The sequence below is a fragment of the Leptonychotes weddellii genome, chromosome 12, assembly GCF_054177405.1.
Source record: "Leptonychotes weddellii isolate Sample4059 chromosome 12, ASM5417740v2, whole genome shotgun sequence".
NCBI lineage: Eukaryota > Metazoa > Chordata > Mammalia > Carnivora > Phocidae > Leptonychotes > Leptonychotes weddellii.
The window spans coordinates 15,993,710-16,017,907 of record NC_138380.1 but is presented as its reverse complement, the minus strand read 5'-3'; the positions used below and the strand labels follow the sequence as shown (position 1 = coordinate 16,017,907).

Here is a 24,198-nt window from a genome sequence, read left to right as displayed (position 1 = left end):
AGCAACAGTTAAAATTTTAAAATGCCACCAAAATATTGTTATTTATTATTATTTTTATACTTACAATATAGATTGTTAATAAATTAAACACTGTAAATTTAAATAAAATATAAATATAATTAAAATAATGTAATAATTATTATATCAAAGTTATTTTTTGTAGTAGCCGAGGCTCCGACAGTTCAGAATCCAATGAGTCTCAGACTTATCTTCTCAAGTTAACTTCTCAGGTATGATTGAGAATCTCTGCCTATGGTATGGATATACTAAATAGGTACTCTTCTTACTGTGACTAACAATCACACAAAAATATGCTTGCACTTATGTAGTTATTATAGCAATAACTGCTGCTTTTGGATTATGTGACATATCTTTAAATCACAGAATTTTCTATCCTTAGGATTTTTAACACACTTACTTTAAAGATCCAGACAGCTTACTTCTCAAAAGCCACACCACTTGTTAATGAGAGTTGGTAGCCTAACATACATCACCTGACTGCAAATTCAATATTCATTTATTCTTTTATTTAACAACTATATATTGAGCTTCAGCTATGTGTTGGCGATAGAGCAGTGAACAAAAAATGAGACAAAAATCCTTTTTCATTACTTATATTCTAGTTGGTGGAAATAAAAAATGAGAAATAAGTAAAATATATGATGTATCAGGTAATGGTAAGTGCCTAAGGAGAAATTAGAATCGGAGGAGAAGTAGGGAGTTCAGGTGGTACTGAACGTTTATGCCCCCACCAAATACATATGTTGAAACCCTAACACTCAATGTGATGGTATTAAGAGGTGACTAAGACAAACTAAGACACTGCTCTCTTAGTACCAAATGTGGGTGCTGCTGTAACAAATACCTAAAAATGTGGGACTCGCTTTGGAATTCGATAATGGGTAGAGGCCGGCAGAGCTTTGAAGTGCATGTTAGAAAATGCTGATGTTGCCACGAAGGAACTTCCAAAGGTGATTCTGGTAGGGGCTCAGAAAGGAAAAAGGGGGAGCGAGTTTTCATCTTCTTAAAGAATACACAAATAATCACATACAGAACATTAGTAAAAATATGAATATTAAAGGTAATTTTCATGAAGTCTCAGAAACAAACATGCTATTGGCTGATGGAGAAAATTTTAATCCTGACTATAAAGAATTTGGCTGAATTGTGTTTGTGTTCTATTGTTTTATGGAAGGTAGAACTTGTATTATTTGGAATCCATCACCCCATCCTTCTTTTCTGTTTCTCCCTTTGGGAATGTCTGTCCTATGCCTATCCCACCACTGTATTTTGGAAGCACATAACTTGGAGTGGAATGGGATGGAATGAATGCATTTTTCATGAGAGAAGGACTTGAATTTGGAGGGCCCAGGGACAGAATGCTATGCCTGAATATTTCTATCTCCCCCAAATTCGTATGTTGAAATGATAATGCCCAATATGATGGAACCAGAAGGTGGGCCCTTTGGGAGGTGATTAGGTCATGAGGCCAGAGCCCTCTGAGGGGGATTCATACCTTAGAGCTCCAGAGAGATCCCTAGCCCCTTCTACAATATAAGGATACAATAAGACATCTGCAGCCCAAAAGAGAGCCCTCACCTGACCATACTACCACAATGATCTCAACCTTTTCCCTGAAGAACTATGAGAAATAAATTTCCATTATTTTCAGCCAACCACTCTGCAGTATTTTGTTATAGCAGCTGAATGGAATAAGACAGATGTATTAGTTTTCTATTGCTGAGTAACAAATTACCCCAAGCAGCAGCTTAAAACTTTTCAGATACTTATTATCACACCATTTCTGTGAGACAGGGATTCAGGAGTGGCTTTGCTGGATGCTTCTGTCTAAGGTCTCTCAAAAGAGTGCTGTGAAGGCATTGGTCAGGCTATGGTCTCATCTGAAGGCCTGAGGAAGGATCCACTTTTAATCTCACTTACATAATTGTTAACAAAATTCAGTTCTTCAGAGGCTTTTGGGCTAAAGACCTTAGTCCCTTATTGGCTGTTGGCCTTCAATATCCTATCCAAAAAATCGTTGACAAATTCAGTGTTGTCAAGTTTTGTCCTATGTTTTTTCCTAAGACTTTTATCCTTTTAGGTCTTACATTTAGGTCCTTAATATATTTTGAGTTAATTTTTTGTATTTGGTGTTAGGTAAGTGTCCAATTTCATTCCTTTGCAAATGGATATCCAGTTTTCTGAGCACCATCTGTTGATGTAATAATGTAGAATAAATTATTCTTTGTGTATAAAAATGCAATTGATTTTTTTGTGTTGACTTTGTATCCTACTACATTGCTGATTTAATTAGTTCAAACAGGTTTTTTGTGGAATCTTTAAGGTTTTTAAAATATAAGATCATGTCATCTACAGAGATCATTTTCTTATTTTCCCATTTCAGTGACTTTTATTCAGTTTTCATGCTTAGTTGCTCTGGCTAGAACTTCCAGTATTGTGTTGAATAGAAGTGATAAAAACACATCCTTGCCTTGTTCCTGATCTTAAAGGAAATGCTTTCAGCCTTCACCAAGAACATAATGTTAGCTGTTGATTTTTCGTACATGACTTTTCTTGTGTTGTAGTTTCCTTGTATGCCTTGTTTGTTGGGATTTTTTAATGGTGAAAGGGTGTTGAATTTTGTAAAATGCCTTTTCTGCATCAATTGAGATGATCATATGGCGTTTTTTCCTTCATTCTGTTGATGTGGTGTTTTACATTGATCAACTTGGTATGTTGAGCCATCCTTGCATTCCAGGAATAAATCCTCTTTGGTCATTGTGTACAGTCCTTTTAATATGCTACTGAATTTAATTTGCTAGTATTTTGTTGAGGATTTTTTTGCATTAATGTCATAAGAGATGCTGGTCTTTAATTTTTTTTTTTTTTTTGGTAGTGTCTCTCTGGCTTTAGTAGTAGAATAATGCTGGCCTCATAGAATTAGGACAGGTTCCCTCCTCTTCGGTTTTTTTAAAAAGTTTGAGGACTGGTATTAGTTCTTTAAATGTTTGGTAGAATTCTCCCAGAAAGCCATCAGGTCTAGGGTTTGTTGTTGGGAGGTTTTTGATTTACTGATTCAGTCTCCTTACTAGTTACTCATCTGTTCATATTTTCTATCTCTTTGTAATATAGTCTTGCTAGGTTTTGTGTTTCTAAGAATTTGTTCTTTCATCTAAGTTATCTAATTTGTTGGTACATAATTTTAATAATAAGTCTTAATAAATTTTAAAAGATAGCTGTCTTACAAAGTATCTTCTCTGATCACAACAGGATGAAACTGCATTAATAACTGCTTTTTTTCTTTAAATGTATTAGTCTCTTAAATTATATGGAAAACAAAAAGTGCTCTTTAAAACCATTGTTACAAAAATATACTAGCTTTTATAATTGCCTGTGTTGTTACCTTGAGATCTTTATTTCTCTCTACAGATTCAAGTTAGTGTCCAGTGTCTTTTCATTTCACCTTGCAGGACTCCCTTGAACATTTCCAACAGGATGTGTCTAGTGGTCACAAACAAAAACTGAGGGAGTTCATCTGGGAATGTCTTAATTTTTTCCTAATTTTTGAAGGACAATAATGCCATTTTTTAAAGCACTTTGAATATGTTGGTGCACTATCTTCTGACCTCCAAAGTTTCTGATAAGAAATCTAATAATTTTTTTTTTAAGATTTTATTTACTTATTTGACAGAGAGACAGGGAGAGCAGGAACACAAGCAGGGGAGTGGGAGAGGGAGAAGCAGGCTCCCTGCTGAGGGAAGCACCCTGGGATCATGACCTGAGCCGAAGGCAGACGCTTAACAACTGAGCCACCCAGATGCCCCTCATTTTTTTTTTTTTTTTGAGGTTTATTTATCTTAGAAGGACAGAGCTTGCTAGAGGAGGGGCAGAGGGAAAGAATCTTCAAGCGGACTCTGTGCCAAGCATGGAACCTGATGCAGAGCTCAATCTCATGACTCTGAGATCATGACTTGATCATGACCAAGAGTCAGGCTTAACCAACTGAGCCATGCTGGTGCCCCGAGAAATCTATAATCGTATTGAGGATTCTTGCGTGTAACAGTTTGCTTTTCTCTTGCGACTTTCAAGATTCTCTTTATCTTTGAAAGTTTGATTATAATGTATCTCATCATAGGTTTTTGAGTTCATCTTGGGAGTTCATTGAGCTTCTTGGATGTTTACATTCATGTCTTTCATCAAATTTAGGGAGTTTTCAGACATTTTTCTTCACTTCTTGGCATTTCTGGGTTGCTGGTTTCTCCAGTTAACGCTGGGATGTATGAGGCAAAAACAAAACACAGGATCTACTCACCATCCTGCTGCCCCTCTGCTCTACCCCTCACTGGTCTGCCTTTCCACTTTTTAGAGCCTCTTATGTTTAATTTCTATATAATACCCAGGGGTTTATTTGTACTTAGAGGAATAGAAAAATACTTCCTGGAACTGGAAGTCTCAAGATAGTTTTATGTCCACATATATACTGTCTTTGATGTGTTAAATATTGATTTTAAATATGATTCTGTTATTTAGATAAAAAGCAAGAAAAAACACCTGAAAACAAAGAAGGAAAGAAATTCTACCATAGCAAGTCATCAAAACACCAGAGAAGAGCAAGAGGTATGCATTGATCTGGTTATTAACAGTTTTTGAAAAAAATGGTTGCAGGAGAATGGCAAGTCATTTCTTGTTACAATTCCTATGCCCTAATTGTTTTCCCCAGGAAAAGTTAATGATTACAACTTTGCTCATATTATTTGCTATTTATAAAAACACAAAAGAACCTTGACAGATGAGAGGTGGGTTTTATTAAGGTACTGTATTTAAATTGCACTTAGTTTACTCTGAAAAGTATTTGAAGCATCTTACAAAGATACGTCTAGGATAGAAATTAAAACTAAGAAAGCTAATTAAAACGAAGAAAAATTAAATGGCCATACAAAAATGTGAGAAGAGATGCTGCTGCGATACTGACTTTCATCATGATAGCATGAGGAGCTCTGCAAATCCATTCACCAAGCAAAAATTGGTGAACACCCCCCCGCCCCCCACACACACACAACCATTTAAAGGTTCTGGAAATTGTCCTAAGGGCAGACAGCAAATGAAAAAAATATCTATCTGTGAAAATCTACTAAAACTTGGTAAAAAGAAAACAGCAAGAGCCTGTGGTATTTGAATCAAGATCCGCCCCCCCCTCAATCCAGTGAGACTGAAACTCCACTCCTGACTACTGCGGCCAAGAACACAGGGCCCCCTCTCTCCACAGATGCTATCTTCCCAAGGAGGCCAGGGCATCAGTATTTCCTAGCCTGCCTCCAGGTCCCTGTTGTTGAGGCGAAGTTCCAGGTGAGTGCAGCCAAGAGGTGGGGGCTCCTTTCTTCTACCCAGGCCCCATTCGTGAGACAGAGATTCTGCCGGGAATGCTACATGACATATTTTGGCCCCAGCTGCCCTTGCCCTAGCTTATAAAATGGGGATTCCACCCCGAAGAGGCCAAGAGAGAAGGCCTGAGGCTACTGCCCTCTTTCCACCTACAGCTCAGCTCCTAAAGTGGGTGTCACTGAGAGAAGAGGGCCATTGTCCCCACCCCCAGCTCCAGAGACAGGTCAGAAATTCTGCCTTTGGGGAGAACCAGACAAAAACAGTTTTTTTTTTTTAAGAACTTTTTATTTTGAAAGAATTACATAGTCACAGGAAGTTGTAAAGAAATGTATGTACAGGAGCTCTGCTGCATCCTGTACTTCTCCTCCAGTGTTACCATCCTGCATACATCCTGCATACATTATACCATATTGATGCCATGAAACTGATGCAGAGCTTATTCACAGTTTACCAGTATGCATGCACTCATTTGTGTGCAGTATTCCTCATTAATTCTAGTCGAGTACACTGTTAGAGTAATATTGCATATTTTTACAATGATACCTTATTTTTGTTTGTAAATTGTGCAGTCTAAGCAACATGGGTATGCTTGGGAGAGGGTCAAGATTATAAAAAAATTTGGGGAAACTAATCAATTTCAGTGTGTTAAGGCATTTACAGAACCCAATAACCAAAGTACATTTTGTTTGGAGGGATTATTTTTAAGTGTTTTGTATGTAGATTTTGTGAGACACATACTTACTTCTCATAAACATATCCACAGAGTGGTTTTTTTCATGTAAAATATAATAAATTCCTTTATATTAAATGTTTATATATTTTCCCCTTCCTTGATTGGAGCTTCAAATTTTTTATGAAATCATAATCTATATTTAATGTTGGATTTTCCAGTTGGAAAACAATCATTTGGTCATTTGAAAAGGCTGCACACATTATAAGTATGCTTATAAACTAATAGGAGTTCTTAGCCATTGATCTTGAAATTTATTTTCTAATCTTGGGCAAAAAAAGTGAACAGTATCATCTTAACTGAGTTCAGTGCCTGAGGACAACTTAAATTCATGCTCTGAACTATTTCTTATTTTAATTGTAAGACACCATATATCCCAAAAATATTTTTACGTTATTTTGAAGTATCTTAGTTAACTTTATTTCCTACCGGACATGCTCAATAATTGATTTGGAAGACTTTCAGCAAAAACAAGTATAGATTACTGTGGTTAGAATTAGGAGATCATGTTCAAAAGGACACTGGACTGGTGATTTTCAGTAGGATGAATGTAATAGTTTATTGTGGCTTACAGCATCGTTTCAATCAAGGGAAGAGGGCTAAAAATGACTGAGTTCATCAAATCAGGTCTTATCACAAGTGAATTTCTCCAGCCTAATTTTACCTCTTGTCTCTCTAGTGATTATATAATGTTACTTTTAACTTTGTATAATTTTTTATAGAATGTGCCTTCAACAATCAAGTTTTGATTTTTTATAATTTCATTTTCGTAATGATTATATCAAATTTTTTGCTCCCAAATTTATCTACAAAGAAGGGAATTTTAGTTTTTAACTCTATTTCATAGTCCACGTTTTTTTTCATAGCCCACTTTTCATCATGAGTTGATATGCATAACATGTTGGCAAAAAAATGTTGACATTTGCAGTATTTTTTTCCTTTCCATTGCCCTTTTAGAAATTTCTTTATAATATTCACATACCACAGATGCAGAAACAAAAGTTTGGAAACAAACTTTTTAAACAAAGTTTGGTCACATGATTTGTAGACTATTCAGGATTTGTTGTCATAATTCTACAATGTTTTATGTCTCATTTAGTCTAGCTGGGTCATTATTGACAACTTTTTCAAGGTAGCAATGTGTATGCTCTTACTTACTCTGGACTTTGATAAGCTATGAGAAAATATTTTTAATCTTTTTTATTTAAGTATAGTTTTGTAATCAATTATATTTTCACACAATTTTATGTATTTTTACTCATTTCATATTCTTACCTTCCTACATCTTTATTCTCATTTAAATGAGATTGTAAGCATACATTTTTTTGTCTCTTTCTCATTGTCTCATTCTCAAATTCTATATGAAGTAAAAAAAATTTAACTCCCTTTATAAAGTAGTGCCAAAATATCAATATTTTCTTCTTCTCATTGCTGCAGGAGAAAAGTAGTGTTATGAAAGGCATTAGGAGGTTCTGATTTAAGAGAGATTTTTTTCTACTCTAAACCTATGATGATAAAATGAGAAATGTTGAAAACTATACCAAGGATGATATATACCGCATTTTCATGTTTATAACATAGTATCGTTTTCCTTTTGGTTCTGTGTTCCATTAGGCATGTGATAAAGGACATTTAGTGCGAAGACACAGAGAATCAAATTCTGATGTGAAAGGTAATGTTCTGCTTCTACCCTCTCTAAACCATTCATTCAGTGAACACTTTCTGTGCCACATCTTTGAGGTTTCCAGCGTGCCTGGTGCGAGGGATATTAAGAAGTATACTATACCATTTCTTACTCTCAGGAGCTCATCTGTTAATAGGGGGAGAAAAACAAATTAAGTGCAGTGTTATAGGTGCAATGCCAGTATTCTAGACTGGGTTCCTAGAGAGCACGAGGAAGGAGTGGTCAGCTACACTGGAGGGTTGGAGTGAGCGGTTCATGGACTTGATGCAGATCTCTGATTTGAGAGGTTTTTCCCCAAACAATATAGGGATTCCTCTCGTTTCTTAATAGAGGATGAGCCCAGGAGAACAAAATTGTGGACTATTCATTTGCTTCTACTGGAATCTGCTAAGTTGGATATGAATTTGACTCTCTATTTGCATTACTCCCATCCAAGTACTAACCAGGCCCAACCCTGCTTATTAGCTTCCGAGATCAGATGAGATCAGGCACATTCAGGGTGGTATGGCCATAACTCTACTTGTTATACTATAAACTATACATTTATACCACACTTATTTCCAAAAAAGGATTTGAGATAACCTAATTAAAATATATATATACACATGTATATATATCCATTTAGTTTATGATCTAGCAGGCTAACTAGAAATAGAAATGGGAACAAGAACCACACCAAGGAAAGAGGAAAATTCTATTATAACTAATATGGTTAATTGACTTGAAATTTAACTACTTTCTCATAGTGATCATACAAGAAAATCACTTTTTATATATAACTAATATATTCTGTTGAAAATTTAATATCAAAGATCAGAACTGAAAAGCACATTTTAGACCTTTTTCTACGTCTGAGCACATAAACTCCATGTTAATCACAGAATGTTCATGTTGTTTTGCAACCTACATTTTCATTTAAAATTACAGTATATTATAAACTTCTTTACATATGTTATTAAATGGTGGCAAAGTATTCCATTGTATTAGTGAACCTTAAATTTAGCTACCTCCATTGTTAATTTTGCTTATTTTCTGTTACAATAAAGAGCAAAAATGCAACAAAAATTCATATTTGAGAACTGTTTGTATTAATTTATTGAGCTAAACTACATGTTATTTTCTAGCCTTTTTTGTTTAGAAAAAAATATGAAGTGTAAAAGACTCAAATATTTTCATGCTACTAATGATCTTTTATCATATTTTCTAGATACAAAGCCAAATGTATCAGATGATTGTATATTTGATTATTTCAGAAGACCATTCCCTAATCAAGGTTTGGGTGAGTAAACTAGGACAGTAATGAGTGCTCACAAATCATCTGAATGTGTTATTTAACCATATATATCTGATCAAGATTTTCATGTAAGAAACTAGATTATCTAAAAAACCAATAGCCAAGGAGAAATTCACCTTCCCAGAAATTTGTGAATCTCAAATTTTTATTTTTCTCTCTAGCTCTAGAAATTCATAAAGGAAGCCAGTAGAATTTCATCATATGTCAAATTGCTTTCTTGTAATTTTTACCTAGTCAAAAATAAAAAAATACTCACCTCATTGTCTAATCTCTTCTAAAGAAGAGAGAAGCCCTTGAGAGTCCTCTAGCCTCACCTATTCATTCCAGGATCCAGCTTCATCCAGCCTTTGATTCACTACACTTGGTGACAAGTAGTTTACCCAATTGCCATACAGTTAATTCCATTGCTAGAGAGCTGTAGCATTGAAAATGTTCTTTTTCGGTTAAGCTAAAAACATGTGTCCCTGTAAAGTTCATCCACCTCTTTAATTACACAAAACAAAAAGTGGAATAACCTTAAAGGTAAATATTTCTGACAGACTCATTTTCCCTGATTCTCCTTGAAAAATGAGAACAAATGTAATGCCTCTTCCAAGATAGTATTTTTTTAAAGCTATCCTGTATTTCCCTGAAACTTTCCTTCCATTCTTTCAGCCATCCACAATACAGCATGATTCAAGTCCTTTTCCACCTGATTTTATTCTTTCCTGTCACTGTTCAAGCTTGAATGAAACTGAACACAGTATTACAGATGTCAGCTAGTAAGTGTACAATAAATCATCACTCTCATTTGCTTCTTTCTAGATACTAGTTTTCCATTAATGCAGCCTAAGGTTGCATTTGTTCTTTTGGAAACTATCCTAAAGTATTGATAAATTCGATTTGTGTATACTCAAACCTATAAGGTTTTGTTTTCATTGTGTTGCTGCTTAGTGACTCCTCCATCTTCTGCTTCTTCAGTTGGTATTTTGGTTCAGTGTCCTGGGCCTTAAATTTATTCTTGCTAAATTAAATCATCTTAGATTCAGCCTTTCATGAACTCTTGATCTTGAGTATGTCATTTTGTTGTATCTCTATATATTTATATGTATGCATATACAGATGGACATATCTATATATACATCTGACCTCTTGTCAGAGCTTTAGACTTATATTTAACTATCTCTTAAACATCTCCAGAGAGAGGTCCCACATATCCAAATTCAAGTTCATCTAATTCTACACTAAATGCTGTTCCTCTTGTACTCTCCATAACCTTGGTAGCAGTACTATCTATATAACTACCCGTTTCAAGCTAGAAACATGACAGTTACCCTTTTTTCTTTCATTTCCATCCCTCAGATTCGGTCAGCCACTGAATCTAGTGATTTTTGCCTCAGAATCTCTTTATCTCCATTTTAACTGTCATCATTCTTTTCAGACTCTTATCACCTGTTTACAAGATTTCTAATTGGCTTCCCTGCCACCAATATTGTCTTCCTAATTCCACTTTTCATACTACCATAAAAGTCATCAAAAACACCAATCAGATTATGTAAAACAACTACCTAAAGACTTTCACTAATTCCTAGTTTCCTAGCAGGGTTTGAAGTTGGCACAGTCCTAAGATTTAAAAAAAAAAATTAAAAAGAGAAAGCCTACAAAAATTTAACTCTTAATTTTGAAATAATTTCAAGGATAGTATGAAGATTTCCCCCAATCCATTTTTTTGCAGACATCATGTGTCCTTATTCCTTAACAACTTCAACATATATTTTCCGAGAACAACAACACCGTCTTACATTAAAATCAGGAAATTCAACTTTGATACAATACAAAATGTAGCAATAATGTCCTTTAGAGCAAAAATCGCCTTTATTTTTTTTAATATATTTTTTTTATTATTTGAGAGAGAGAGCAAGCAAATGCACAAGCAGGGGATAGGGGTAGAGAGAGAGGGAGCCCAATGTGGGACTTGATCCCAGGACTCTGGGATCATGACCTGAGCTGAAGGCAGACGCTTAACCAACTAACCCACCCAGGCGCCCCAAAAATCACATTTAAATGCCACAGCCCTTTATTCTCTTTCAGTTTGAAATAGCCGCTTAGCCTTTCTTTGTCATGCACAGCCCTGGCATTTTTGAAGATCATGAGCTTGTTGTCTTATAGAATGTTTGGTTTTAAAGTTTTAATGTACGTGAGAATTACCTGGGAAATTTATGGAAACCCCAGCTGCTGATTCTGAGCTGGTCTTTATAGTCAACCCCTGAATCTACATTTTTTATAAGGTACTTAAGATAACTCCGATGTTGGCTGGGGCGCCTGGGTGGCTCAGTTGTTAAGCGTCTGCCTGGGTCATGATCCCAGGGTCCTGGAATGGAGCCCCGCATCGGGCTGCCTGCTCTGCGGGAAGCCAGCTTCTCCCTCTCCTTCTGCCTCTGCTTGTGTTCCCTCTCTCGTTGTGTTTCTGTCAAATAATAAAATCTTTAAAAAAAGTTAAAAAAAAAGATAATTCTGATGTTGGCAATTTGCAGACCATACTTAGTAACTCACCTCTTCGGGAGCTATCCTGAGAGATGGTGAAAGGCCAAACAGTTAGGACCTAGCCCATCAAACCCTTCTTCATCCACATAGCTTTCTCTCTTTCGATAATCTGTTTAAAAGAAAAAGATTTTTTGACAACCACTTGCTACAGCATAGAAACCAAGTTATATAACATGATGTACAAGACTTCCAATGAACTGGCTCCTGACTACCTCTCCAGTTTTACCTCTTGCCATTCTCTGCCTTTTACTTTAGACCTCAGCAAAGATGATCTTCTTGTGGTCTCAGAATGTATGTCTTACCACACTATGCCTTTGCTCCTGCTGTCTTCTCTGCCTGAAACATAATTCTCCCTCTCTTTAACTAGAATAGCTACTCATCATTTAAGGAGTAGGTATTGAATTTTAGTTAGATTGATAATGATATGCACAAACTGCTCTGATTGTTCAGAGAACAGGATCAAATCCAGCCTGGAAATCTCGGGGAATGTTTTCTTGAAGGAATTGATCCTTAAATTATGATGCAGCCTTAAATGACAAAATTGGGCACTTAGCAGCGAGCAGAGAGTCACTTCCTTGAATTCTTAAAAAAAAATTTTTTTTTTCTGTCAGTGGTTTTGTGATCTTATATTGTATCTCAAGTAAGGAAAGAATTTACATATGTCTGGGACTAGAAATAACTCATTCAGAGCCTTCTCCCCTTTCTAGAGAGAAGAAAACTCTATTTGATAGAAAGACAGACGCAACTTAAGAGCTGAGGGATTCTGCTCTTTATCATCCATTAGGATGATTATTATTAAAATAATCCCAGCAGAACAGATTTAAACATTCTGTGATATATATTCATTCTGAATATAGCTAAGTAAAATTTACATCTTGTTGTCAATATTTATTCATATCTTAACTTGGTATTTAACCTTCCTGACACTGTTCTTCTATGTCTCAACCACGCTCTTACCAGTCTTTGTTATATAATCTCCTTATCATGTTTGTTCATGTTCTTTTAAAAATCTGATGGTTATCTGCTTCCCAGAAGGCTCAAGTTATACTGTCAGGGATTGTGCTAGATACTAGGATACAGTGGAAATACAGTCTATTCTCAGTAAATAGAGTGACAAGTAAAGAGACAACAGAAATATAATGGGATCAATGCTACCTGCTGTGTTATGGGATTATATAGGAGTTGTTTGGGGATAGGGGAGTACCAGAGAAATTACATCAAGAAAGGCAACTGTTAGGATTCCAGGGGCCAAATTTTTTTTTTACCAAGATCTGAATCTATTAAGAATTAAGACAAAAAGACAAAATACTAGCAAACTGAATCCCACAACCTATTCAAGGATTGTGCACAATGACCAAACAGAATTTATCCCAGAAATGCAAGATTGATATAACATATGAGAAAAGTAAACAATGTAGACTTCCAGGGAAGATGGTGGAGTAGGAGGATCTTATGATCACCTCATCCCGTGGATACAACTAGATAACACCTGCATCAGAAAACGACCCAAAGACTGGCAGAACAGACTCTTCATAGCTAAATGTAGAGAAGAGGACACATCCTTGTCCTACCCCACAAGAGGAGGGTAGGAAGGGCAGAGATGAGGTTGGGAGCTAAATAGACTGGTGGGACTATTTGCTATAGGGAGGAGTGCCACGAGTGCGGAAAGGAAAGAGTACCAGACCCTCACACCAAGCACCCCAGGCCTGGAGAACTTGCAAGAAAACAAGAGGGGCATAATTTTGAGAGTTCTTACAATCAGCAGGGCCTAATACCTGGAACTTTAAAAATCAGTGGGCTCAACTCTGGGAGAGCCAGGTGGGCAACAGGAAACTTCAGTCCTTAAAGAAACCCCACCCTTACAGAAACAGCACAACAAACAGCCCCACTGAGCTACAGCATGAAAACAGCAGTTTGAAAAACACATGGGGTATTCAGGAGGGAGATTTGTTTACTTACCTCAGAGCATGTGCTAGAGGGACAGGGATCTTTGGGATACTTCTCCAGGAATGAAAGAGCTGGCAGGTGCCATTTCCCTACCCCACCCCTCAGCCTAGACACATGGACACCTGTGGGAAACAGTACAGTGCCAACACTCATGACCCAACTTGCTAACACTGTGCCCCACCCCACATTCTCCTTCAGATACAACCCTCCAAGCAGGCCTTAGCTCCAAGTCATCTCCTACAGCAGACCTGCACAAACGTTGGTAACACCACGTGAACTGCCCCTCCAATATACCATTGGCAGGAACCCACCTAAAGCAGTTCCACAGGCCTGAAAGGGTACATGCAGCTACAACAGAGACCAGCACCACTCCAAAGTGACTCCTGCACACACCAGTCCACCTGCAGCCCTACCAATGGGCTGGGACAGACATGTAGTTTGACAACAGGCCCCACCCACCAACCAGAGCTTCTCAGATGACAACACAGGATAAGTGTCCAGCAGTTTGGTACTATAGTATCTCTGGCAAATGCCTGGTGTGACTCCAACTCAAGCCCAAAGCAGTCCCAGACTAGCACACTAACAACACAGGATCAAAACCCTACCCACAACAGGCAAAAAGAGACAATGCAGGTGACTGGACTGGAGGCAAAAGTGGCTCAACCATAATAGTAGGGTGCACAAAATACAAAAGATGAGACACCCCTTAATTACCAGGTTCTGGTGAACAGGGGACATTGCATTACAGGGCACCACAGAACCTCTTCTTCATAGGCCACTACTTTGAAGAACAGGAGACGTAGCTGACTTTCCTAACACCTAGAAACAGACACTGAGAAATATGTTCCAAATGAAAGAAAAGGACAAAATCACAGCAAGAGAACTAAACAAAATGGAGATAAGTAAATGCTTGATAGAGAATTTAAAGTAACGTAATCACAAAGATACTCACTGGACTTAAGAAAAGAATGGAGGACCTCAGTGATACCCTCAACAAAGAGAAAACCAATCAGAGATGAACTCAGTAACTGAAATTAAAAATACTTATTGGGGTCATGTAGTTGGAATAAATACTAGACTAGAGGAAAAAGAACGGATCAGTAACCTGGAGAACAGTAATGGAAAGCAGTCAAGCTGAACAGGAGAGAAAAACATAATAAAAATTGAAATTAGGCTGAGAACTCAGCGACACCATCAGGTATAATGACATTTGCTTTATAAGGATCCCTGAAGGAGAAGAGTGAGAAATGGGAGCAGAAAATATATTTGAAGAAATAGCTGAAAACTTCCCAAATCTGGGGAAGGAAACAGAAATCCAGATCCAGGAGGCACAGAAAGACCCCAACAAAATCAACCCAAGGAGGTCCACACCAAGAGACACAGTAATTAAAACTGCAAAAAGTAGTGATAAGAGAATGTTAAAAAGTAGCTAGAGAAAAGAAAAGTTACATACAAAGGAAACCCCATAAGGCTATCAGCTGATTTTTCAGCAGGAATTTTGCAGGACAGAAGAGTTTGTCATGATATATTCAAAGTGTTAAGAGGAAAAAAATAATACTCTGGCAGCCAATAATACTCTACCCAGCAAGGCCATCATTCAGAATAGAGGGAGAGAGAAAGAGTTTCCCAAATAAAAGTTAAAGGAATACATGACCCCAAAGCCAGTCTTACAAGAAATGTTAAAGGGGAGTCTTTGAGGGAAAGGAAAGACCATAAGCAGGAGTAAGAAAAGTAGGAAGCACAAAAGCAATAAAATTGTATCTATAAAAATCAGTCAAGGATTTCACTAAATAAAAGAATGTAAAATATGACACCATATACCTAAAATGGGGCAGGGAGGAGTAAAGAATGAGTTCATAATTAAGCAACCATCAATTTAATATAGACTGCTATATATATGTTTTATACAAAACTAACGGTAACCACAAATAAAAAAAAATCGTGATAACACAAAAAATAAAGAGAACGGAATCCAGGTATGTCACTAAAGAAAGCCAGCAAACCATGTGAGAGGAGAGTAAGATAAGAAAGGAACAGAGAAGAACTACAAAATCAACCATAAAACAAGTAACAAAATGGCTATAAGTACATACCTATCAATAATCACTTTGAGTGTAAATGGACTATATGCTCCAATCAAAAGACAAAGGGTGACAGAATGAATAAAAAAGAAGACCCATCTATATGCTGCCTACAAGAGACTGATTTAGACCTAAAGACATGTGCACATTGAAAGCGAAGGAATGGAAAAACATTTATCATGCCAATGAAGTGAAAAGAAAGCTGGGTAGCAATACTGACATCAGAAAAAATGGACTTCAAAACAAAGACTGTAACAAGAGACAAAGAAGGACACTACATAATCATCAAGGGAACAGTCCAACAAGAAGTTATAACATTTATAAATACACACAACATGGGAGTACCCAAATACATAAAGCAGCTAGTAACAAAGTAATCAATAGTAATACAATAGTGGGGGGCTTGAACACCCCACTTACATCAATGGATAGATCATTCAAACAGAAAATCAACAAAAACACAGTGGCTGTGAGTGACACATTGGACCAGATGGATCTAACAGATATATGCAGAACACTGCATCCTAAAACAGCGGAATACACATTTGACAAAGTACAACATCCATTCATTATAAAAGCCTTCAACAAAGTAGGTTTAGAGGAAACATACCTCAACGTAATAAAGGCCATATATTTAAAAACCCACAGGTAACATCATACTTAATGGTGAAAAACTGAGAGCTTTTCCCCTAAGATCAGGAACAAGACAAGGATGTCCACTCATATCACTTTTATTCAACATAGTACTGGAAGTCCTAGCAATCAGACAACAAAAAGAAGTAAAAAGCATCCAAATTTGTAAGGAAGAAATAAAACTTTCACTATTTGCAAATGACATGATACTATATATAGAAGACCCTGAAGACTCCACCAAAAAACTGCTAAAACTGATTAGTGAATTCAGTAAGGTCACAGGATACAAAATCAATATACAGAAATTTGTTGCATTTCTATACACTAATAAAGCAACAAAAGAGAAATTAAAACAATCCCACTTACAATTTCACCAAAAATAATAGAAAGCCTAGGAATAAGCTTAACCAAGGAGGTAAAAGACCTGTATTCTGAAAACTATAAAACACTGATGAAAGAAATTGAAGACTACACAAATGGAAAGATATTCCATGCTCATGGATTGGGAGAGAAAATATGGTTAAAATGTCCATACTACCCAAAGCAATCTACCGATTTGATGTAATTCCTATGAAAATACTAACAGCATTTTTTTATAGAACTAGATCAAATAACACTAAAATCTGTGCAGAACCACAAAAGACCCTGAATAGCCAAAGTAATCTTGAAAAAGAAGAACAAAAGTAGAGGTATCACAGTCCCAGATTTCAAGATATACTACAAAACTGTAGGAATCAAAACAGTACAATACGGGCACAAAAATAGACACACAGATCAGAATAGAGCACCCTGAAATAAACCCCCAATTCTTTGGTCAGTTAATCTTTGACAAAGGAGGCAAGAATATGCAATGAGAAAAAGACAGTCTCTTCAACAACTGGTGAGGAGAAAAGTTGACAGCTACATAGGCAAAAGAATGAAACTGGACCACTTTCTTACACCATACAGAAAAATAAACTCAAAATGGATTAAGGACTTAAATGTGAGACCTGAAACCATAAAAAGTGTACACTAAGAGAGCATAGGCATTGGCTGTGGCAACATTTTGCTAGATAGACCTCCTAAGGCAAAGGAAACAAAAGCAAAATAAACTATTGAGACTACATCAAAATAAAAAACATTTGTACAGCAAAGGAAACAATCTGCAAAACTAAAAGACAACCTACCAAATGGGAGAAGATATTTGCAAATGACATAGCTGATAAACGGTTAGTATCTAGAATATATAAAGACCTGATACAACTCAACACCCAAAAAACAAATAATCCAATTAAAAATGGGCAGAAGACATGAACAGACATTTCTCTAAAAACATACGGATGGCCACTGACACATGAAAAGATGCTCAACATCCACTCATCATCAGGGAAATGCAACTTAAAACCACAATGAGAGATCACCTCACACTTGTCAGAATGGCTAAAATCAACAATGTAAGAAACAACAGGTGTTGGCAAGAATGTGGAGAAAACAGTGCACCCTCATGCACTGTTGGTGGGAATGCAAGCTGGTGTGGCCACGGTAGAAAATAGTATGGAGATCCTCAAAAAATTAAAAAGAATTTATGTTCCAGTAACTTCACTACTGGCTATTTACCCAAAGAATACAAGAACACTAATTCGAAAAGATCTATGCACCCCAATGTTTATTGCAGCATTATTTACAATAGGCAAGATATGGAAGCAACCCAAGCATTCTTCGTAGATGAATGGATACAGAAGATGTGGCATATATGCATAATGGAATATAAACCATAAAAAAGAATGAAATCTTGCCATTTGCAACAACATGAATGGAGGTAGAGGGTATAATGCTAAGCGAAATAAGTCAGAGAAAGACAAATACTAAGTGATTTCACTAACGTGGAATTTAAAAACAAATGAACAAAGAGACAACACAAACTCCTAAATATAGAGAACTGGTGGTTACCAGAGGAGAGGTGGGTAGGAGAATGGGCCAAATAGGTGAAGGAGATTAAGAATATACTTATCATGAGGAGTACTTAGTAATATATACAACTGTTGAATTACTATTTGTACACCTGAAACCAATATAACGTGTATGTTAATTACACTGGAATTAAAAACAAAATTTTTAAAAAGAAAAAGAACTGTGATTAATATGTTAAGTGCCCTAATGGGACAAGTAACCAACATGGAAAAACAGCGGGCAATATCAGCAAAGATCTGGAAGCATTTAAGAAAGAACCGAAACAAAATGCTAAAAACCAAAAACACTTAACAGAAATGAAGAATACCTTTGATGCCTCATCAGTAGTAAACTAGAAGTGGTCAAGGAAAGAATCAGTGAGCTTAAGGATAGGTAAGACCAACTTCCCAAACTGAAATGCAAAGAACAAGAAGGAGAAAACAAACAATATCAAAGGTCTGTGGGACAATTTTAGAAGATGTAATATATACACAATTGGGATGCCAGGAGGAGAGGAAAAAGAACAGAACCACAGAAAACAAATATTTGTATTGTTAATGTGTTGTCCAAATATAAACTGTACTTTGCTCGTGTATCTGCATGGTTGGCAGTGAAAAGGTAAAATTTGGCACATTTCATTCCATCTGTAAACTTCTATCAAAGAAAATGAAAAGATCTTACCAGCTACATGTCTTCACACCTTGTACTAAAAAATAGTGTGACTTGCACCAGTCAGAATGGCTAAAATTAACAAGTCAGGAAATGACAGATGTTGGCGAGGATGCAGAGAAAAGGGAACCCTCCTACACTGTTGGTGGGAATGCAAGCTGGTGCAACCACTCTGGGAAACATTATGGAGGTTCCTCAAAGAGTTGAAAATAGAGCTACCCTACAATCCAGCCATTGCACTACAGGGTATTTACCCCAAAGATACAAATGTAGGGATCCAAAGGGGCACATGCACCCCAATGTTTATAGCAGCAATGTCCACAATAGCCAAACTATTGAAAGAGCCTAATGTCCATCAACAGATGAATGGATAAAGATGTATGTGTGTGTATATATATATATACACATAGACACACACACATACATATACACACACAATGGAATATTACGCAGCCATCAAGAAAATGAAATCGTGCCATTTGCAATGATGTGGATGGAACTAGAGGGTATTATGCTAAGCAAAATAAGTCAACCAGAGAAAGACAAGTATCATATGATCTCACTGATATGAGGAATTTGAGAAACAAGACAGAGGATCATAGGGGAAGGGAGGGGAAAAATGAAACAAGATGAAACCAGAGAGGGAGACAAACCATAAGAGACTCTTAATCTCAGGAAACAAACTGAGGGCTGCTGGACTGGAGGGTGGTGGGAGGGATGGGGTGGCTGGGTGATGGACATTGGGGAGGGTATGTGCTATGGTGAGCGCTGTGAATTGTGTAAGACTGATGAATCACAGACCTGTACCCCTGAAACAAATAATATGTTAATTAAAAATTTTTTTTAATTAATTACTTTTTAAAAATAATGTGATTTGCTATCCTGTGATATTGAAGCTTTCATAATGAAAATTTCTGGTCACTTTTTAGTTTCCTCAAAATTTGCAGAAACAATGAAATTTTTGACTTTATAGAAAGGAAGAAGATCGCTTCCTTAGACCTGGGCCTACAAGATGTCTGTCATTGTTGCCAGCTATAGGCAAGCCATCAAAATGTTAGTCTGCCATTAAATCACATTTTCAACATGTGGGACAAGAAAAATGTCCTCTTAATTTGGAAATACTTTGAAGATTAGAATATAGGGAAGGACCACAGTGAAATAATTTATATGCTGTTTCTCTAAAACTATTTGAAGATCTCTGAAGAAGCACCAAGGACTGTAGAAAAGGATTCATTGCACCCGAACTATTTGGTATTGTATGTAGGTTATGACAAAAACTCACACAGTGAAAAAGAAAATGACTTTTAGGGGGAAGAAAGACTGCCTCAAAACTCAAAGATATGTCACCAGAGAGGGGCAGCCAAATCAAACAGCCATGAAAAACTGTAATTTATTTGAAATCCACCTTCAGTTTAAGTTCAGATTACCTCTTTGCTTTATAAACATTTTCCCCGAGAAAGAAGTTTAACATATGGTGATATCCGGTGTGCTTCAAAGGGTCTAAAAACAATGGACATTTCAGATATGCAGAGCTTACACGATGAATTTAAAGATGCAGATGGCCTGAATGCCAAAAAGCTAGTCTACTAAAAGTAAGCATGGACATTTTTAGAGAGATGGAAACTAATTCCTTACAAGTCCAAACACCTGCTGCTGCTAATAAGTAAAATCGTACTCCATGCTCGGATCCGTCTGTTGATGGGATCTCTAACTCGATGTCATTGCACTGGACCGCCACCAGGGACCAGTGTAAAGTGGGCTTGATTAAAGGAGACCAGCAAGTCAGGTCTCTGAACGTGGCAGTGTTACCACTATGTAAAAGAGGAACATCCAAAACGTACAGGCAGTTCAGAGAAGTAGGAGCACCTTGTGGGTCAGGAGGAAAACCAAGAGGATGTGTTGTCCCGGAAGTTAAGTAAGAAGGGGTAGCAAGGGGAGGGAATAATCAACTAAGTCTAATGCTTCTGATAAGTGATGTGGATTTACTATTGGGTTTTACAACATGGAGGTTTTATTCAGGATCTGGGTCAGAAATTTCAGTAGAATGACAGAAGTACAAATCTAATTGGAGACAGGTAGTCTTCATGGAATTTTGTTGAAAAGGGAGAATTTTTTTTCAGTGAGCTCCCCACAGCTACTAAAAATTCTGTTTCTCAACCTTATTCAACCTTTCCTGAGCTGAGATTCTCAGATTCTTGATTACATTTTTTTTAAAGATTTTATTTATTTGACAGAGAAAGAGAGAGCACAAGCAGGGGGGAGCAGGAGAGGGAGAAGCAGGCTCTCCACTGAGCAGGGAGCCCAATGCGGAACTCGATCCCAGGACCCCAAGATCATGACTTGAGCTGAAGGCAGACGCTTAACTGACTGAGCCACAAGGCGCCCCTTGATTACATTATCTCACAGGCATATGTCCTGATGAATCTTGATGACATACTAATAAAAACTCTACAATTTTTTTTTTTACCTGAAGTCACTTCAGAAGGAGCTATCTTTTCTTATTCTTTTGTGTTGTTCCCCCGCTTTTTTTTTTTTTTTTTTTTACAACATATGCATTTAGGGCTATATACATTTTCCTCTAAAATGTCCTAGCTTCGTTATCACTCAGTTTATTACAGAATAAATTGTCCTTTCCCATTACTGAACTTATCAAGTAGGAAATGAGTTGGATTCTGTCAGAGATTAGAGGTCTAGTCAGACTTCTTCAGTTCTGGAAGAGTTTATATTTACTGATGAGCTATGGCAAAAATACAGAAATTCAACTGACTGAGGAGAGTAGGGGAGGAGTAATAAATCCTGGCAGAGAGGTTTCTATCTAAGTCATTTCTTCTTTGGATTTGGTAAACACAAACCCAGTACTCTTGCAGTATCCAGTCTTCTATTTAGCTAGACCACCAGCGCCCAAAAGTGAGTCATGACATTCCAGGCATCAGTAAGTCTCCTTGGAACGTGCTTGACCTGCACAGGTTGTTTATATTAGCTACCAATAACCATTTCACCTCGTGCCAGTGATGGGTTCTAACTAATGATCATCATAGGAGCAAAAAGAAATCCAGTTATTGAAGCTGAGTGATGGGTTTAAGAGGGAGTTTCTTATACTAATCTCTCTTTTTTGGAGAGATATTGAAATTTTAAAAAATGAAGTCCAAATGTGTACTCTCCCAACTATCAGTGATGCCCTAGATCTCCTGCCCATTGATTTCCTCAGTAACATAATTCTAATTACTACACTCTTTCTCACTTTCTCAAAATATAGTCAACATTGACTTTTAATAATGGACAATTCCTTTTTTTAAAAGCCTTACTGTGAAATAAAATCTTAAAAAAAAAAAGGGCGCCTGGGTGGCTCAGTTGGTTGAGTGACTGCCTTCAGCTCAGGTCATGATCCTGGAGTCCCTGGATCGAGTCCCGCATCGGGCTCCCTGCTCGGCAGGGAGCCTGCTTCTCCCTCTGACCCTCCCCCCTCTCATGTGCTCTCTGTCTCTCTCATTCTCTCTGTCTCAAATAAATAAATAAAATCTTAAAAATAAATAAATAAATAAAAGCCTTACTGTGGAAAATGCAAACATAAACAAGAGTAGAGAGAATATGATAATGAATCCACTGGGTCCTAGGACCCACCCTTAATAGTTACCAGCATCCTGCTATTCTTTCATCTATATTCCTACTTTTTTTACTAAAGTATTTAAATCACATTCATCATATCATATCATTTTGCCCATAAATAGTTGTATCTCTAACTTTTCTTTTTACAAAGCATAATGTATTTAATGCGTTTATTCTAAGCGTATTCTACTTTTTCTCATGTTGTCTGCGTACCACCTTAGGCATTATAGTTATAAGTAATCCTGCCATATCCTTTAAAATGTCTACTAGCCTTCTTTCAGGCTTTACTCAGGGTTTCTTTTTATCCCTCCGCTCTCTCCTATTGGATTTTTAAGAATTGTGTCAAAATACACATGAAATAAAATTTACCATCTTAACTATTTTTTAGCATAAAGTACGTTCACCTTGTCATGTACACAATCTCCAAAATTCTTTTCATCTTACAAAACTGAAACTCTATACCCATTAAACAACTCCCCATTCCTCCCTCCTCCCAGCTCCTGGCAACTATCCTACTTTGAATCTCTCTGACTTTGACTATTCTAAGTACCTCATATAAGTGGAATCAAATATTTGGAAGACAAACACATTATTTGTCTTTTTGTGACTGGTCTATTTCACTGAACATAATGTCCTCAAGTTTCATCCATGGTGTAGGAGGTGTCAGAATTTCCTTCCTTGTTAAGGCTGAGTGATACTCCATTGTATGTATCTACCACCTGTTGTCTATCCATTCATCCATCAATAGGCACTTGGGTTCCTTCTACCTTTTTGGCTACTGTGAATTGAATGATGCTGCTTCTATGAACGTATACAAATAACTCTTTGAAACTCTGCTTTCAACTCTTTGGGGCATATACCCAGACGTAGAATTGCTGGCTCATATAGTAATTCTATTTTCAATTTTTTGAGGATCCACCATACTTTTCTTCATAGTGACTGCACCATTTTACAGTCCCAGCAACAGTATGCCAGGGTTCTAATTTCTCCACATCCTTATCAACACTTGTTATTTTGAGGTTTTTTTTATAGTAGTCTTACTAATGGAAGGGGGAGATAAACACTTTTTAAAAATGTTATTATAATAATTATCACAATTAACAAAATAATAATTCCTTCATATCCTGTAGTAAAGAAGCGATTTCCAGCATGCCCTTCCCATGGTCTTTCCCATATCTCCATCCTTCTGTTTCCCAAGATCAGAAGCTTTGCAGTCACCATAGACTCCTTTGTTCTCACATCCCACATTAATTCATTAGTAAAATCTCAAAATACAGGGTTATATAACAGCAGGGTCCTGCTAAAACAAATCTCAGATGTTGATACTCCTCTGCTCAAAATCAAAACCTTTCTGTAGCTCCCCGTTTCACACTCAGTAAAATCAGTCTTTACAATGGCCTGTGAGGCACCATGTGAACTCAGTCCAAGTCACCTCGCTGAGCTGCTGTCTTAGCTCTTTCCCCTTAATTCAATTTGCTTTAGCCACTTGGGCCATCTTGGTGACCCTTCAACACACTACCATGCTCCTAGTTCAGGGCCTTTGCATTTACTATTTTTTTGCCTAGAATGCTCTTTTCCTCTGGTATCTGCTTGACTCACTCCCTAACTCCTTTGACATGGCAGCTTCACAGGGAGGCCTTCCCTGAACACCTTTTAAAAAACAGAAATCAGCCCCTTCCCCCAAAATTCTTTATTCCCCTCCCCAGCTTTATTTTAACCT

General features: G+C 36.9%; 1 protein-coding gene and 1 long non-coding RNA gene across 11 annotated transcripts in view; one reads left to right on the top strand and one right to left on the bottom strand.

The window, feature by feature from the left end:
- LOC115939361 (uncharacterized) overlaps positions 1 to 24,198 on the bottom strand; it is a 203,532-nt gene that overhangs the window by 162,692 nt on the left and 16,642 nt on the right. For all 8 annotated transcript variants that reach the window (XR_014139121.1, XR_014139117.1, XR_014139123.1 and 5 more), the window contains exon 2: positions 11,623 to 11,722. This is a non-coding gene — a long non-coding RNA (uncharacterized LOC115939361). The remainder of the gene's footprint in view (positions 1 to 11,622; positions 11,723 to 24,198) is intronic.
- Positions 1 to 24,198, top strand: part of AGBL3 (AGBL carboxypeptidase 3) — a 62,058-nt gene that overhangs the window by 34,147 nt on the left and 3,713 nt on the right. Inside the window, exons 5-9 of one of the 3 annotated variants that reach the window (XM_081800060.1) lie at positions 164 to 230; positions 4,531 to 4,617; positions 7,727 to 7,784; positions 9,004 to 9,075; positions 12,321 to 12,484. In XM_081800060.1, coding sequence (XP_081656186.1) covers positions 164 to 230; positions 4,531 to 4,617; positions 7,727 to 7,784; positions 9,004 to 9,075; positions 12,321 to 12,370 — 334 coding nt within the window. In that variant the 3' untranslated portion in view covers positions 12,371 to 12,484. Of the gene's footprint in view, positions 1 to 163; positions 231 to 4,530; positions 4,618 to 7,726; positions 7,785 to 9,003; positions 9,076 to 9,744; positions 9,834 to 12,320; positions 12,485 to 24,198 lie in introns of those variants that run through there. The other 2 variants (XM_081800061.1, XM_081800062.1) reach the window with 2 other exon arrangements.